Source organism: Malassezia restricta, chromosome I (genome assembly GCF_003290485.1).
Source record: "Malassezia restricta chromosome I, complete sequence".
In the NCBI taxonomy this organism is placed as follows: Eukaryota; Fungi; Basidiomycota; class Malasseziomycetes; order Malasseziales; family Malasseziaceae; genus Malassezia; species Malassezia restricta.
In genome coordinates, this window is record NC_040193.1 from 535,660 (window position 1) to 549,236 (window position 13,577).

At 52.3% G+C, this 13,577-nt stretch overlaps 8 protein-coding genes across 8 annotated transcripts; 2 read left to right on the top strand and 6 right to left on the bottom strand.

Moving 5' to 3' along the window:
• Positions 1-38: 38 nt before the first annotated feature.
• On the bottom strand, positions 39-5,519 carry MRET_0320 (chitin synthase; the record flags this gene model as incomplete). Its single annotated transcript, XM_027626947.1, has 1 exon — positions 39-5,519. The coding sequence occupies one exon, from the start codon at positions 5,517-5,519 to the stop codon at positions 39-41; it is 5,481 nt and encodes a 1,826-aa protein (XP_027482577.1).
• Positions 5,520-5,684: 165 nt separating this feature from the next.
• On the bottom strand, positions 5,685-6,585 carry MRET_0321 (zinc finger protein; the record flags this gene model as incomplete). The annotated part of the gene is made up of 2 exons (XM_027626948.1): positions 5,685-6,547; positions 6,573-6,585. The coding sequence occupies 2 exons, from the start codon at positions 6,583-6,585 to the stop codon at positions 5,685-5,687; spliced, it is 876 nt and encodes a 291-aa protein (XP_027482578.1).
• Positions 6,586-6,702: 117 nt separating this feature from the next.
• Positions 6,703-7,736, bottom strand: MRET_0322 (serine/threonine-protein kinase receptor-associated protein; the record flags this gene model as incomplete). The annotated part of the gene is made up of 3 exons (XM_027626949.1): positions 6,703-6,758; positions 6,783-7,683; positions 7,713-7,736. 3 exons carry the CDS (start codon positions 7,734-7,736, stop codon positions 6,703-6,705), a joined length of 981 nt encoding a protein of 326 aa, XP_027482579.1.
• A 100-nt stretch (positions 7,737-7,836) lies between these two features.
• MRET_0323 (cell cycle checkpoint protein) lies at positions 7,837-8,793 on the top strand (the record flags this gene model as incomplete). Its single annotated transcript, XM_027626950.1, has 3 exons — positions 7,837-7,926; positions 7,950-8,013; positions 8,039-8,793. The coding sequence occupies 3 exons, from the start codon at positions 7,837-7,839 to the stop codon at positions 8,791-8,793; spliced, it is 909 nt and encodes a 302-aa protein (XP_027482580.1).
• Positions 8,794-9,624, bottom strand: MRET_0324 (SNARE domain protein; the record flags this gene model as incomplete). The annotated part of the gene is made up of 1 exon (XM_027626951.1): positions 8,794-9,624. One exon carries the CDS (start codon positions 9,622-9,624, stop codon positions 8,794-8,796), a length of 831 nt encoding a protein of 276 aa, XP_027482581.1.
• Positions 9,625-9,699: 75 nt separating this feature from the next.
• On the bottom strand, positions 9,700-10,783 carry MRET_0325 (DNA repair protein RAD51; the record flags this gene model as incomplete). The annotated part of the gene is made up of 3 exons (XM_027626952.1): positions 9,700-9,708; positions 9,737-10,660; positions 10,694-10,783. The coding sequence occupies 3 exons, from the start codon at positions 10,781-10,783 to the stop codon at positions 9,700-9,702; spliced, it is 1,023 nt and encodes a 340-aa protein (XP_027482509.1).
• Positions 10,784-10,940: 157 nt separating this feature from the next.
• MRET_0326 (amino acid transporter) lies at positions 10,941-12,233 on the top strand (the record flags this gene model as incomplete). The annotated part of the gene is made up of 1 exon (XM_027626953.1): positions 10,941-12,233. The coding sequence occupies one exon, from the start codon at positions 10,941-10,943 to the stop codon at positions 12,231-12,233; it is 1,293 nt and encodes a 430-aa protein (XP_027482583.1).
• A 6-nt stretch (positions 12,234-12,239) lies between these two features.
• Positions 12,240-13,292, bottom strand: MRET_0327 (ATP adenylyltransferase; the record flags this gene model as incomplete). The annotated part of the gene is made up of 2 exons (XM_027626954.1): positions 12,240-12,352; positions 12,386-13,292. 2 exons carry the CDS (start codon positions 13,290-13,292, stop codon positions 12,240-12,242), a joined length of 1,020 nt encoding a protein of 339 aa, XP_027482584.1.
• Positions 13,293-13,577: the final 285 nt, after the last annotated feature.

A 13,577-nucleotide genomic window follows, 5' to 3' on the forward strand; every position in this document is an offset into this window, starting at 1 on the left:
AGCCAAGACTTTTGTCATGGTATCTTTTTTTCTAGTGCCTACATATCTCGGAGCGCAGCTTCAATCTGCGTGTTGATGTAAGCCTTCTTTTCGTCGATCGGGCATCCATACATGTCCTGCAATTGAGCCCGCAATTGTCGTTTCGTGATTGTCGTGAGATCACTCGACGCAATGATACGGCGGATGTCAAGGCGAATGATTTCGTTTGGCGGCAGGCGTCCTGCGGGCCGCGAATCAAGCGGAGCCTCTCTTGCTGCCGACTCTGTGTGCGTAGGCTGCATCGGCAGGTCTCCATCGGGCCAAGCGAGACCACTTTCGTCCATGGTGCTGACTCCACTGGCATATTTACCACCGGCATCGTCTATCAGGCTCGTCGCATCTTCTGCCACATTTGGCCATGCCTTCATCGTCGATGCAATGTCGTGGGATAAAATAGTAGGTGACGGCTCACGCAACACCTGTGGTGCCTCATCGGTATTGCGGTGAGTCCACAGCTCATTTTCGTAATCTTCCCATGTCCTGTGCGGAATTTCCTTCGCATCAAAGGAGCCCTCTTGGTGCACTAGCAGCTTTTCACCGTGCTCTCCCGTCACGATACGCGTATTTCCCCATGAAAAGTCGTCCATGTGCCAGAAGGAATACAGCGGAAGAATCAGCGACCACAGCGGCAGACCAAGAATGTATACGATCATCCAGCCAATCATGTCAAAACGGCGATGAAGCAAAAATATGACGGCTTGTAGGCCGTATATAGCGACAAGCAAAATGACTGAAGTCATGGGAATGGTGCCGCCATCCACAGCGACGACAACGACGAGGTACACGAGGTACCCGATCGTGACGGGTGCGATGATGGTTGATAGCAGATCGATAAGCACGATAAAGCGCATCGAGAACAAGCAAAAACCACACAACTGCGGTGTCTTGAGCAGCTCGACGAGGTTGTGCACCGTCGAATTGATCCAGCGACGACGCTGAGACAAAAGCACTTTCCAGCTATCTGGCGCCAATGTCAAGCTTTTAGCATGCTGCACAAACTGTGTCTTGTGGTCCGGAAAGTGCTTGAGCACAAGCGTAGTCAAGTATCGATCTTCACCGAGGTACAGCAGATTTTTTAGGTGCAATGTATCCACGCGATTTTCCGCGTAGTCGTCGACAACGGCGTTCGAAACCAGTAACGGCCGTTGCGTGTCGGGCGTGCGGAACCGAAACATGGAGAAACAACCAGGCAAGCACGTAATAGAGCCAAATAAGCTCTCGAATGCCTTGACGAGGTAGTGTGAGATATAGTATTCATATACTTGAAGCATGGTCGTGATGCTCTGGTACTCGTTTGAAATGGCTGTCTCGCCACAAAGCCCAATTACCTTTTTGTCGCGCACAAAAGCAGCAATAAGACGGGCTAATGCACTGGACTCGACCTCTGTGTCAGCATCAACTTGCAACAGGTATTCGTAAAAGCTGGGATTCACTCCGATAATATTTTTAATGTGGTGGTACATCTCGAGCTCCAGGGGACTCATGGGTGAGCCAAAGTGCACTTTGTTGAAGAAGCGCATCAATACAAGCTGTGAATCGCGTTTGCCACGATTGCCAGGTCGAGCAGTTTCTTGTGGCGTGCCGCACTTGACGACGACAAGGTACGGCACAAGGTGGCCAGCGTGTTCATATAGTCCGCTGTACACGCGCGCCATATTGTGCTGCTTAGCACCTTGTCCCAATGACACAAAACTGCGCGGTTCACTGTGAGCATCGGGATCAGCACCGAGCATCTCGAGCACGAGCTGTGGCGTGGGCTTGTCATTACCGGCGCCCATAATATTTCCGTCGCAAATGACAAAAATCAACTTGCGTCGGTCGTCGTACCGCAGTCGTGCGATCGAATTGACCGTCTTGCGAATCGATTCGGTGCCTTCCGTGTAACATGGGACCTGACACACGACAAACTTTTCGTGCTCTTCTGGGGGTGACGATCGTACAAACTGCAGAGCGGCGAAAAATTTAAAACCCACGGTGGCCACCATCACAATCGACAGGGCCAGCAGCAGGTTCTTCGAAAAAGTGCATCGGGGCGAGTTGCGTTCATCGACCTTACCAATGAAAAAGAGATTTCGCAGACACACGCGCTGCTGATCCAGTACGCGAGAGTCGAGACGGAGCTTGTCAAATTGGTCCTTGATGTCCTTCCCGGGATTTCGCGCCATAAGATCGACCACGTCCTGCGCCAGTATGGTGCGGTTTAAGTTGGGCGGTGGAGCCACGCCTTGGGGCATGCGGTAGCCGCCCTGATTACCTTGTCCGATGTATGCCGTTAAGTCGTAAATGTACTTATCATAGATGCCGAGCGTCCGACCATCTTCCTTCATGTGCTCGATTTCTTTGGGGGTATATCCGATGAATCCCACACGGTACCGATTGCGCATGTACCACATCTGCTCGTAGTACCAGTCGGGGCGCACATCGGTGGCACGGTATGCCCGAAAGTCATGGTACTTCGCGTTCGGGTCCGTGCTGTTTGAACTGTCCATCGTGACCCATTGCGAAATGGGTCCATTCGGACCGTTGCACAGCGCGTTGACCTGCACAGGGAAAATAGATGTCGCATCTTGACCCGCGTACTGCATGAGCACCTTGCGCGAAATGATGGGGATCATACTGAGATGAGCATCGATAATACCGTTCAGGTTGAACACTTCGCCACGGACCGCGGTAAATGCGTCTTTGCCTTTATGACCTGACAGCTCACCTGTACTGTACAAATGCTCTTTCGGACAAATGACGTTGCCTAGGAACACAATCACAAAGATCGATGCTGCACATACGAACCAAATTAGCATATTGATCGCTAACTTCTCGCGCCACGCCATTCGTACATCGGAGCGCTTAGACCATTTGAATCGCTTAAGCACAAACGATGGGATCCAGAACGTCAACAACCAAGTTGTGGCTACCCACAAGCGGCGCTCGTTCGACACTTGTAAGCGCTCTGTGACCGTTTCGCCTGTAGGCGGCGCACATTCACCTGGACCGGCATCCTTTGCATCGTCCAGCAGCTCCTCGTCGGGCAATTGACCCTCCATCAGACCGCGCGTCTCGTCATCATCGTATTCACCCCATGACGAATACGCAGCGGGTGGCGTATACTCCTCATGTGGGTTTACAAGAATCTCGTTCATGGCGGCCATGTCCGCATAAGGCGAGTATGGATCGATCAACTGGTTCTTCGCGTCTTCGTCGTCCGCCTGCGACTTACGAAGCTGGTACTGCATCTCTTCAGTATCACGCGCGCGCAGCTCGTCTTCGAGCTCACGAAATACGGCATGTGACAAAAACACCTTATGCATACCAATCGTGACGTGTGCGTCCGTCCAATTCATGTAAGCGCACGCATCACTCACGCGCATTTTGCTCTCGGCGGCCGGCGCTCCGAGCATGTGCAGGGATTCAAAAGCAGGCAGAATCCCGTACCTGTCACAGAATTCGTTGAAGGTAAGGGTGACACTGTAGTCGTTTAGGCGGCTGGAACAGAAACGCGACATATCGAAGGCATGTACTTGACGCTGCACCATGCGTGGCTCGCACTGATTGGCAAGGCCATTAGCGTTCGGACGCACACAAAAAACAAAGTACGCTTTAGCCTCGTCGACGATATCCAGCAATGTATTCAAAGATGCAGAAAATTCGCCCAGTACACACGGTGCGCCGTCGTCACTTGAAGCGGATGCTGCGGTCTCTTGCAGGGCACTGCCGTACACGTTATCGTCATCATCTGGATTCCGCGATGTGGCTGCACGAAGCGTACGCTGGCGCATCAAGCGCTTGCCACTAGGCGCTCGCATCGGACGAGGATGAGTCTGCGCATCCTGCGACACATGCCGAAACAAGCCACGTACAAATGCATTGGAGGATCCAAATGTGCTTTGTCGCGTATGTGACGACCCTCGAAACAGGCTCACATGTTCCAAAGCGTACGAAGCATCGTTCTGTTCGAGCCATGAATGAGGGTCATACGTCACATGGCCGTGAAAGTGCTTGACCGTAAACGCCTGAGGACCAAGGTGATCGGGGGGATCGATTTTGAGGGCGCGGTGATTTACCCACCGGCGCTGCATCGCATCGACCATCGTACGCGAGTTTTTGCGAGGTCGACGACGTGTCTGATCGTCCATGATGTGAATAAGACCTCCAGGGAAGTGCGTAAATAAACGCAATAAACTCGATTCGTCTGTGGCGGACGGTAATGGGGCAAGATGCGATAGACCTTCATGGTCCATCTCGCCAATGCGGCGATCGCACATGACGTGTGTCAGGTGGCGATGCACAAGGTCAAAGGCAAAATTGATGGCCATAGCATCAAGGTTGTTTCGCACGCGATTTCGCCAACCAGGCAAGTCCATGAGGCCAATATACGTGTCGAAATGCTCGTGCGAGAAGCACGAGTTGATATGCTCATTGACCCACGCAAATACTTGGGAATACAGCATACGCATAAGTCGGTCGCGGCTTTTCGTTGCATGTTCACGGTCCAGCAGGGCCGTACATAGCTGTCCGTTGACCGCGCGTGTATGATGTGTCAAGGCATTAGCCAGCGACGACGCACCAACGCCCAAGAGCGCTGCGGCAATATACAAAGGCTCTTCTGACGCAACACGGGCAGGGCAAAGGGGTCCATCGTCTTGCACGAAATCGATGTTACTGAGGTGAAGAAGTGCGGCAAGCACGTCAAGCAACGCGTCGCATTGCGAGGCTGTGATGCCAAGCTGTGACAGCGCGTCGAGCCACAACGAAAATTTGGCATCAGTGTTCACCTGCATCGATTTCGCGTCATGGACATGCTCGAGGAGACGGAATGAGGTATCTTGCATGATTTGCCAGCGCCGCGCGTGCTCAGCACTGGCGCCATGCACTAGCAAATGAAATACGTGAAATGTTGACGTCGTGTCCCACTGGACAGTGGCTCGAGCACTCTCCAGGAAGTAATTGAGCATTTTGAAGCCCACGAGCCGGCCATTCTGGCTGAATTGCAGCTCTGTGTACAGAGCCATACTGGATGCCTGGTCGTTCTCGTCCGTCACGACGCGGCCCATGCATTCAAGGGCGTAAAGAGCAGCAGGGAGCTGAAAAGAAAGACGAGCCCCGCGCTTTCCAGGCAGCGCTGCACCGAGTCCAGTCAGAGCATGTGCGGCAAGGCGACGTGTCTCTGTTTTGCCACTCGCCGTCTCGCCCAAAAAGAACAGACACTGGTCCTGTCCCGTACGCTGCATGTAAAAGTACGCATTATGAGCAAGACGGAATATGTGTGGCGGAAGCGGCGCATGATGCTGAGTGATGCGCGTGTTGCGAAATTCACGGCGGTAGGCACGCAGGATGTCTTCGCTGTTCACATCAATGGCAGGACGGAACGGATTCAGCACGACCAACAGAGACTCCTGGATCTGTGTATAGTACAGTCCCTGATAGTATCGATGGCACAACTGCGTCACGAGCCCGTCATCCACATCCTGCTCGCCTGTGCCCATGGGATGTGACGGCCGTACGGCGAGCTGTGGGCGGCTGTGTTGCTTGTTCGCGCGTGTGCCTTTCGTGCATGGGTGGCACGTGGTACAGCCTCTCATTGGGCGCGTCGCTTTAGCGTTGCTACAATTGTACGTGGAGGCAGAATGACGCTCGGACACGCGTGTCCGCTATGAGTATTCGAGACAAGGATACCTAGGGGGGGCCTGTTTTTCATCCAAGGGCAGCGATGAAGATGCTGTCTGGAAGGGCAAATATAAGGGCGCTGACATGGGCGTATGGGGGAACGTGGACGTGAGTGGAGAGGTCCAGCAGTAGGGTGACGCGGTCATGCTCGAGCCTCCTACGCTCGGTGAGGATGTTAGTGGCACCGCGGGCGTAGGAACTTGAACGCTCATGCGATGATGGACCTGCACGGATGAAGGTAAGCAAGATTCTGTGTTCATGGCTGGTGGTAGGGTCGTGCCTGATTTGTTCGACACGGGCGTCGTGGGAGGTGGCAAAAACGATAGCATAGGCACCATCGACGGGGCACTTACTGGTGCCGACGTGGGCGGACCTGGTACATTCTTGATTGCGGTCGTGGGTGGCATAGGCGGCATGTGTGGAAAGGTGAGTACAGATGATGGCGTCATGGGGTGATCTTCCTCTGGGTGCACCCGCTGCATATGTTTCGTGAGCGTCGTGCGTCGGCAGAACTCTTTTTCGCAGCCGAGTACTTGGCATTTATACGGGCGACGCCCCGAATGCGTGCGCCGATGCCGGGCGAGAGAACTTGTATCTGCAAAGGCCTTGAGGCATTCAGAACATACAAATGGACGCTCACCTGTATGGACATTGATGTGCACAGACAAAGCACTGCGTTGAATAAAGCGCTTCTCGCATCCCGCAAACGGACAAGCATACGGCCGCTCTTGTGTATGCGTGCGCATATGCCGCTGCAAGTCTGAGCGCCGCGCGAACGACTTGGTGCATGGCGCGTGTGTGCACTTGTATGGCCGAGAAGAACCAAAGCAGTCAGATTCAAGGAGCTCTGTGGTAAGCTGTGCCCCACGTACCGAGTAAGTCCATCAAGAACCTAAGGCGTAACTCTCATACGCTTTTATAGCGAATACGTGTATCGTTTCCATCGCATCGCGATCGGCCGTGTGTCAGGCGCTTGTCAACCCAAATCTATTCACATTTCGCTCACGACCAAAGTCCATACTTCTTCCCTGGTGTGGTCTGCCACAATCGAATCGTGCCTGGCGTAAGCGCCATCAACGTACCATCCTCGCTCCCACTTGCGGCCGCTTCGCCATCAGGCGTATAGCTGACGCAATGAACGGGGCCGTGATGCCCTTTGTTCAAATCGAGCTCTTTCCCACTCTCGTACTCGTAGATCCTGACCCACTCGTCCGCCGTGGAACCAGCCACAAATGTATGCGCCGTCGTGGGATGCAGGTATATGGACGACGGCGGCACGTCCAACGTGTGCCGCTTGACCACTTCGTGAGTGGCCAAGTCGATGAACATGGCGTCATGTCCTGCTGTGACCGTGACATATTCGCCAAAGGCACCGACGCACCGCTCCATAGACACGAACGGCTCGTCCAGTATCATGTCGTGCACGGGCTCCATGGTCCTCAGGTCCCACCATTGAATGAGCTTGTCCTCTGATGCAGTGACCAAAATATTCTGAGACGAGCCGCGCCCAAGAACAACACTGCGAATGAGTCCTTCGTGCGTTGCGTTGTTGTCAAAGCGCGCTCGAAATAGCTGCGCGTCGTCTGCATTCGTGCTTGGCTTCTGTAAATCAAAGAGACGCAGTTTTTTTTCGTTTCCACCTGTGATCACATTGGTCGCATCCGAGTCAACAGCAACGCTTCGAACAATATGGCCGTGTGTGAATGTATGCAAGCATTCGCCCGTATACGTATCCCATACTTTGGCCGAGAAATCAGCACTGCCTGTGACGGCACGCGCCGCATCTCCTCCGTTGAGTTTGGCACTCCATACAGCACCTTTGTGGCCCAAGAATGTCCCTACCCAGTCGCCAACCCAATCGCGCAGCATGGGACTACCGTCTTTGCAGCTCGACAGTAGCAGAAACGTCCCATCGTCCTGCCTCTCTGAATATTCCAAGTGCACCACAGGTCGCGTGTGACCATGGCAAGTCAGGGGTACCGACTGTGATGGTGTAAGTACCGCTTACATACCTTGCGTGGAACAGGGTCCGTCATACTCTCAGGGCCCAACACACCGTTGGCGGTGAGAGGCACAGCTCCATCAGCGATTACCACACGTGACGCACCTTCCAACACCGCCAGCCCAGGTAGTACCATGTCCGATCCAGTGGGACGAGTATTGTCGGCCAGTATTGTGGACATAAGCGCGCTGTTTCAGGCACTCGTGTCCCTTGACTCGAGCATAGTACGTTTCTTAAGCTAAGATGGAACGCTAAATTCACATTATCGGAATCAGGCGTAGAGGTGGTAACTTCGTCACCCGTGTCACAGGGTGCGTGGTGAGAGACTGACCGCAGCCCATGCATATCTGTATGCCGGCATGTTCGATGTATTTGACTTTCATGCTCCAGAAAACTGGCTCGAGCGAGAGCAGCAGCGTGCTCCGGAGCCTGATGCCGACGTGACGCTTCAGCCGTGTGTATCGTTCGAATTGCACATGAAGAAGTTTATCGAAGTCATTAACGTACTTTCAACGCGTAAGAGCATGACGAAAGATCAAGCTACCATGTTGATCAAATATGATGGCGTCGGAGAGCCACTGTACCTCGCATTAAAACACCCGGGAGGAGGCGTCGCTTTTGAAATGCGGACACTCGACATGCCCATCGTGGCTGATATTCCGTTCGAGTCAGATAAGACGCAGGCGCAGTTGATAATGGATTCAAACACGTTACTGCCATATTGGCGCGAAGCCGTTCAAAACGCCAAAGATACCATTCACATCGCCTTTTATCCATCACACGGCGCATCGAAGGGGCGCCTGGAGCTTAGCACGGAGAACGAGATCGGCACGTCGGATGTGGTGATTCCATACGACGACGCTATTATGGAAAAATTTACTTGCCATACACCGGTTCGGCGCAGATATCAACTGACACCCACGAAAGCCATTGGACTCTCTGCCACCTTCTCCAACAAAACCTCTCTTCGAGTGGATGTTAACGGCATCCTTAGTGCGCAATTCATGATACAGAGGACTGTACCCGTGACTGTGGCGCACACAGATCCACAACTGTTTTTTGTCGATCACAAAATTTGTCCTCTCGAGTAGCTATTTGACCCATGCAATCAGCAAAATTAAAATCACAATGCACACAAAGATCGTCCATAGAGATCCATGTTCTTTCACACTCTCACGAAAACGTTCTAGCCGAGTGCTGGCGCCTCCGAGGCGTAATCCAGTCGACTCGACATCCGTGTCGAGGCGGCCGATGATACCGGTCTGGAGTTCTAATTCTTCATTCATGCGAAGACTAATATTGTGCTGCCGCGAAATAGAGGCATTCAGTTGTTCCAAGTGCCGTTCCTGATCATTCCATGCTTCATTTTGTGCAAAAAGTGCCGACGCCTCGCGCTCAGCATAATTGCCTTGAGACGTAGAGAACCTGGACGTTGGTATGTCCGCCATCGACTGAATCAGGTCCAATCTTGATCCGTGGTCTTCACTCTTCTTGCGCGCCTCGAGAGCAGAGGGGTATTTAGAACGCAGCTCCTGTACCATCTCCGATCCGTGAGGGTCATTCATGGTCTGACCTGTCTCTGAGAGAAGCTCTAATAACTGCGCCACGGTGGCCGTCCACGCATCTAACTGCTCCATCGTCGGTACGCGTGAGTCCGAAGCCGATGCACGTTTCTTCCAGGTATCAAGCGCTTGCATAAGTGTGCACATGTGCTTCATAATGGATTTGTTGCGCGCAAAGTACGGAAAAGTCCGCAGAAATGCATGATCCTGTGTGTCTGCCGATGTCTCTAGCTCGTGCGCTAGACGGTTGCGCTCTTGGATCATACCAAATGTTGAGTTCCATAATGATTGAAAACGCTGAGTTGCTTCTGGTATCTCCAAATCAACGATGGCCGCAGCCGTGGCATCTCCCGTCGACATGGCGGCCCTTCCGCCACTGGTCGAGTGATAACCAAGTTTGGGTGGAGTACATACATCTATTGATTCTAGAGACGCTTAATCGTCCTGCTTGGATTAGTGAAATCGTACGTACGGGGTCTGCAATGCCTTCTGGCTTAATGGCAAACACAGCTTCTGCTTCTGGAAGCGATGGCGAGTCGACGACGCGGCAAATACGTTGATTGCCACGACCTTTGCGGAGAGACAGACGAGTAGTAGAAGCATGTGCGACAATATTGCCTCCAATGGGCTTCTTGGTATCCATGCCACCGAATCCCGCGTTGTCGACCTGCGCAACGACTTGATTCGTGACCACCACAGCCACACCAAACTCATCTGCAAGACGCATAAGAGTACGTAGGAATTTGGCCAGGTGCGTCTGACGCGCCGACAGTTCGCCACGTCCCGAAAAGTCCGTGCGATATAGCGAGGTGAGTGAGTCCACAATAAGCAGTGCAAAGCGCGATTCTGCCATCATCGCCGCGGCCTGCACGAGCAGATCCAGCTGGTGGTCTGCATTGTACGCACGTGCGTACGCGACATTGTCAAGCACCTCTTGTCCGTCTAGTCCGAAACGCTCCGCCACAGCCAGTAGACGTACGGGACGAAAGGTCGATTCCGTATCAATGTACATGCACTTGCCTTCACCACCACCCATATCCACAGGAAGTTGGCATGTCACGGCCAATGTATGACAGATTTGGCTCTTACCTGTTCGGAACTCGCCGAACAATTCGGTGATGCTGCCCGTCTCCATGCCACCACCAATAACTAGGTCCAGGGCGGGTGACCCTGTAGTGATTGTGATGAGGTCTGAGCGCCGCTGGTGGTATTCTGTCGCTGTCGTAAAACCAAGCGGCACTAATTTGGCCGCCTCACTAAGAATCTTATCCACCTTTTGTTCAGACATGCCCTTGATTAGCAAAAGCGACTTTTTGGGCGTGAATGCTACGCTCTCAAGAGTATGGTAGCCGGCCTCTTTCAGCTTCTTGCAGTCCGCAGCGGATATGCCAAACTCCTGGAATCACACATTAGAACATGTCGAACGTACCTCCATTTTGGAGACGGGAAGTGGCCCCATCATGTCATCTTCCATCTCATCATACTCCGGCTCAGCCTCGACAGGCTCCGTGGATGCCATGTTTGTGCTAAAATAGGGGAGCGACGCGTCACACGTTTGCCACTCGCCGCGCCGACCAACACAGTGCACGCGCCCTAGTTTTGCTGCACGTGGCACGCACCTCCGTTTTTTATCCCAGCACAGCCAGGGGGACCAAGAGGCTCGCCACGACTATTTCATGCACAAAGCAAGCTTATCGGCGAGCATAAGCAGCCTGACCAACACAATTATTGGTTCAGGCATGCTGGCCCTGCCTAGTGCATTTGCCACAATGGGTTGGTTTTTGGGCAGTTTTTTTATCTTGTTTTGTGCAGCTACGACACTCTTTGGCCTCGTTCTTGTGAAACTTTCTTGCGATAAAATTGACAAAAAAGCCAGCGGATTCTATGATCTTATGTTTCGCATCAATCCATATAAAATGTGGATTATTGACTTGGTCATTGGTGTCAAATGCTACGGTGTTACTATATCGTACTTGATTATTGGGGGGACGCTTATGCCACAAGTCGTCCTGAGCCTTTCTAACTCGCTTGGCATAAGCTCTGCGCAAGTGCCTAATATATTAATCAACAAGTACTTTTGGTACATGGTCGTGGTGTCCTGCATGATCCCCATCTGCTCCGTTCGTCACCTCAAGTCACTTAGTATGGTTGGATATCTTAATATGATGGCCGTTGCCTATATTGTGGCAATCATGACCTACTTTTCCTTGGCACCTGACTCTTGGCATTTGCTGCCGATGCCAGGTCCAGTCGTGGCCGTTAAATGGGGCAAAGAAGCCCTGCGCACGTTTCCCATTATTTTGTTCGCCTACACATGCTCCCAAAACATTATTCCCGTGTACAATGAGCTCTACAATAGCACGCTAGAGCGTACATCTATCGTGACGTTCACATCTGTGCTATCTTGTGCTTTTGTATACCTTTTTGTGGGTCTTGTGGGTTACTTTTCGTTTGGGGCCCACGTAGGCAATAATGTGATGGCCATGTATCCTGATAAGGGCCTCTTTGTAGGCCTGGGAAAACTATGTGTCGTGCTTCTTGCCATCACGAGCTATCCAATGCAGTTGTACCCATCACGGGCGAGTCTTTTGAGTCTGTCTCGCTCTTGGTCGTACAAACCGACGATACGCACAAATGAGGACGGCACAGAAGTAGTGCCACTATTACCGGAAGAGTCACACTCTGTGGTAGACTCAATGTCATCACTATGGTTCTACGGCGTCACTCTCGCAGAAATCTTGTCCGGCGTACTAATTGCGCTGCTAATTGATGACCTGTCCATCGTATTGGGCTTTGTGGGTGCCCTTGGCAGCACAACCATTTCATTTATCGTACCTGCTTATGTGTACTGCATGCTTCATGCTAACGACACCACGCACTGGCTTTACCGCGCATCACTTGCGCTAGGTGTATACGGTGTGGTTGTCTTGTTGTTAGCGTTTGGCGCGAATGTTTACAAGCTTCTCTAATCACATTTATAATGGCACACCAGTATGTGTTAATACCTGGACAATGCGTTCATCGTTCGAGGAGGCGTACAGAGCGTCCAACTCCGAAGCGTGCCTCGTCAGCAGCAGTCCTGCATACCCTGTAGTTATGGTTAGTTATGATTTTCACGTACCTAATGCATTTATGCTCAGTCTGCCCGTGTACTTGGGTGGATGGCCACCGGGTCCATACTCTTCCCAGCCCGCTTCCTTCATATCAAACGTCTCGTTGCGTCTGGGAATCAGATGCATAAAATGCCGCGTCAAGAGCACATTAAAGTTAGGTCGGCCCTTGTTCTCATCGTTCTTCTCCAAAGCCAAACTAAACATGGCCTCAAGGAGGTGAGAAAATCGTTTCCCAAAGTAGTTTTCCAGCTTTTCAGGGTCACTGGGCGGCTCCAATCGCGCCACAAAGTGGCGCCATGGTACAGCCAGTCCTAAAATTTCTTCCTTATCTTCATCAGGAGCGCTTTGCGTATCTAGCATGTGCTCAATGGGCACGGCTTTGGTAGCATTCTCCGAAGGCGTAAGCTCAACAAGCTGGAAGTGGCAATGTGGTTGTGAAGCACCACTGTTTGGACCACAATTAAAGAAGCCGAGGAGCTCAGCACCATCGCTAGACGGCGTGTGTGATGTTATCATGCTGTATACGAGTGCGAGCATACTTGGTGAGGGCGGCTTTTCCTGCGAGACAAAATCGCGCGTCACCAATAAGTAGTGGTGCGGCAGGACACAATACTTGTTGAGCAACACGGTGAAGTCATCAAGCTCCTTTACAAGAAGATTAGGCACATACGGAGGCGCAAACACGTCCACTTGATTCTGCTTAGGACGCACCTCTTCTTCCGCTGAGACTGGTGCTTTGGGCTTCTTCAAGAGCGCCGGCACGATTCGAATTTGCCATGGCACAGGTCTCTGGACATTTTGGCCCCTCACAATGCGGACGTCCGACTCGAAAAAAAATGCGTCGCCAGCCTCGATGGCAGCCACATATTGCTGTCTCACAAGTTGGGGAATATGTTGCAACTTGGCTGCAGTCATGGACGTCCGACAAGGTGAGAAGACACTCCACGCATGATTCAGCCAGCGACTGGTGGCCATGAGGGACGCCGTGGCCTCCAATGTGCCTTACCTAAGCGAAACCAAGATGTCCGTGCACGCAACAGGCAAGTGAATTTACATTCACTACGTTGACACATGCAATATATCATGCGCCTTTTGATCCGACGCGAGCGTCGTAAAAAGGATGATAACCTGGACGCAATCGATTAATACATACAGAATGCAACTACCAAAATAAGCACAACTAATCAGAAACCAAACGAC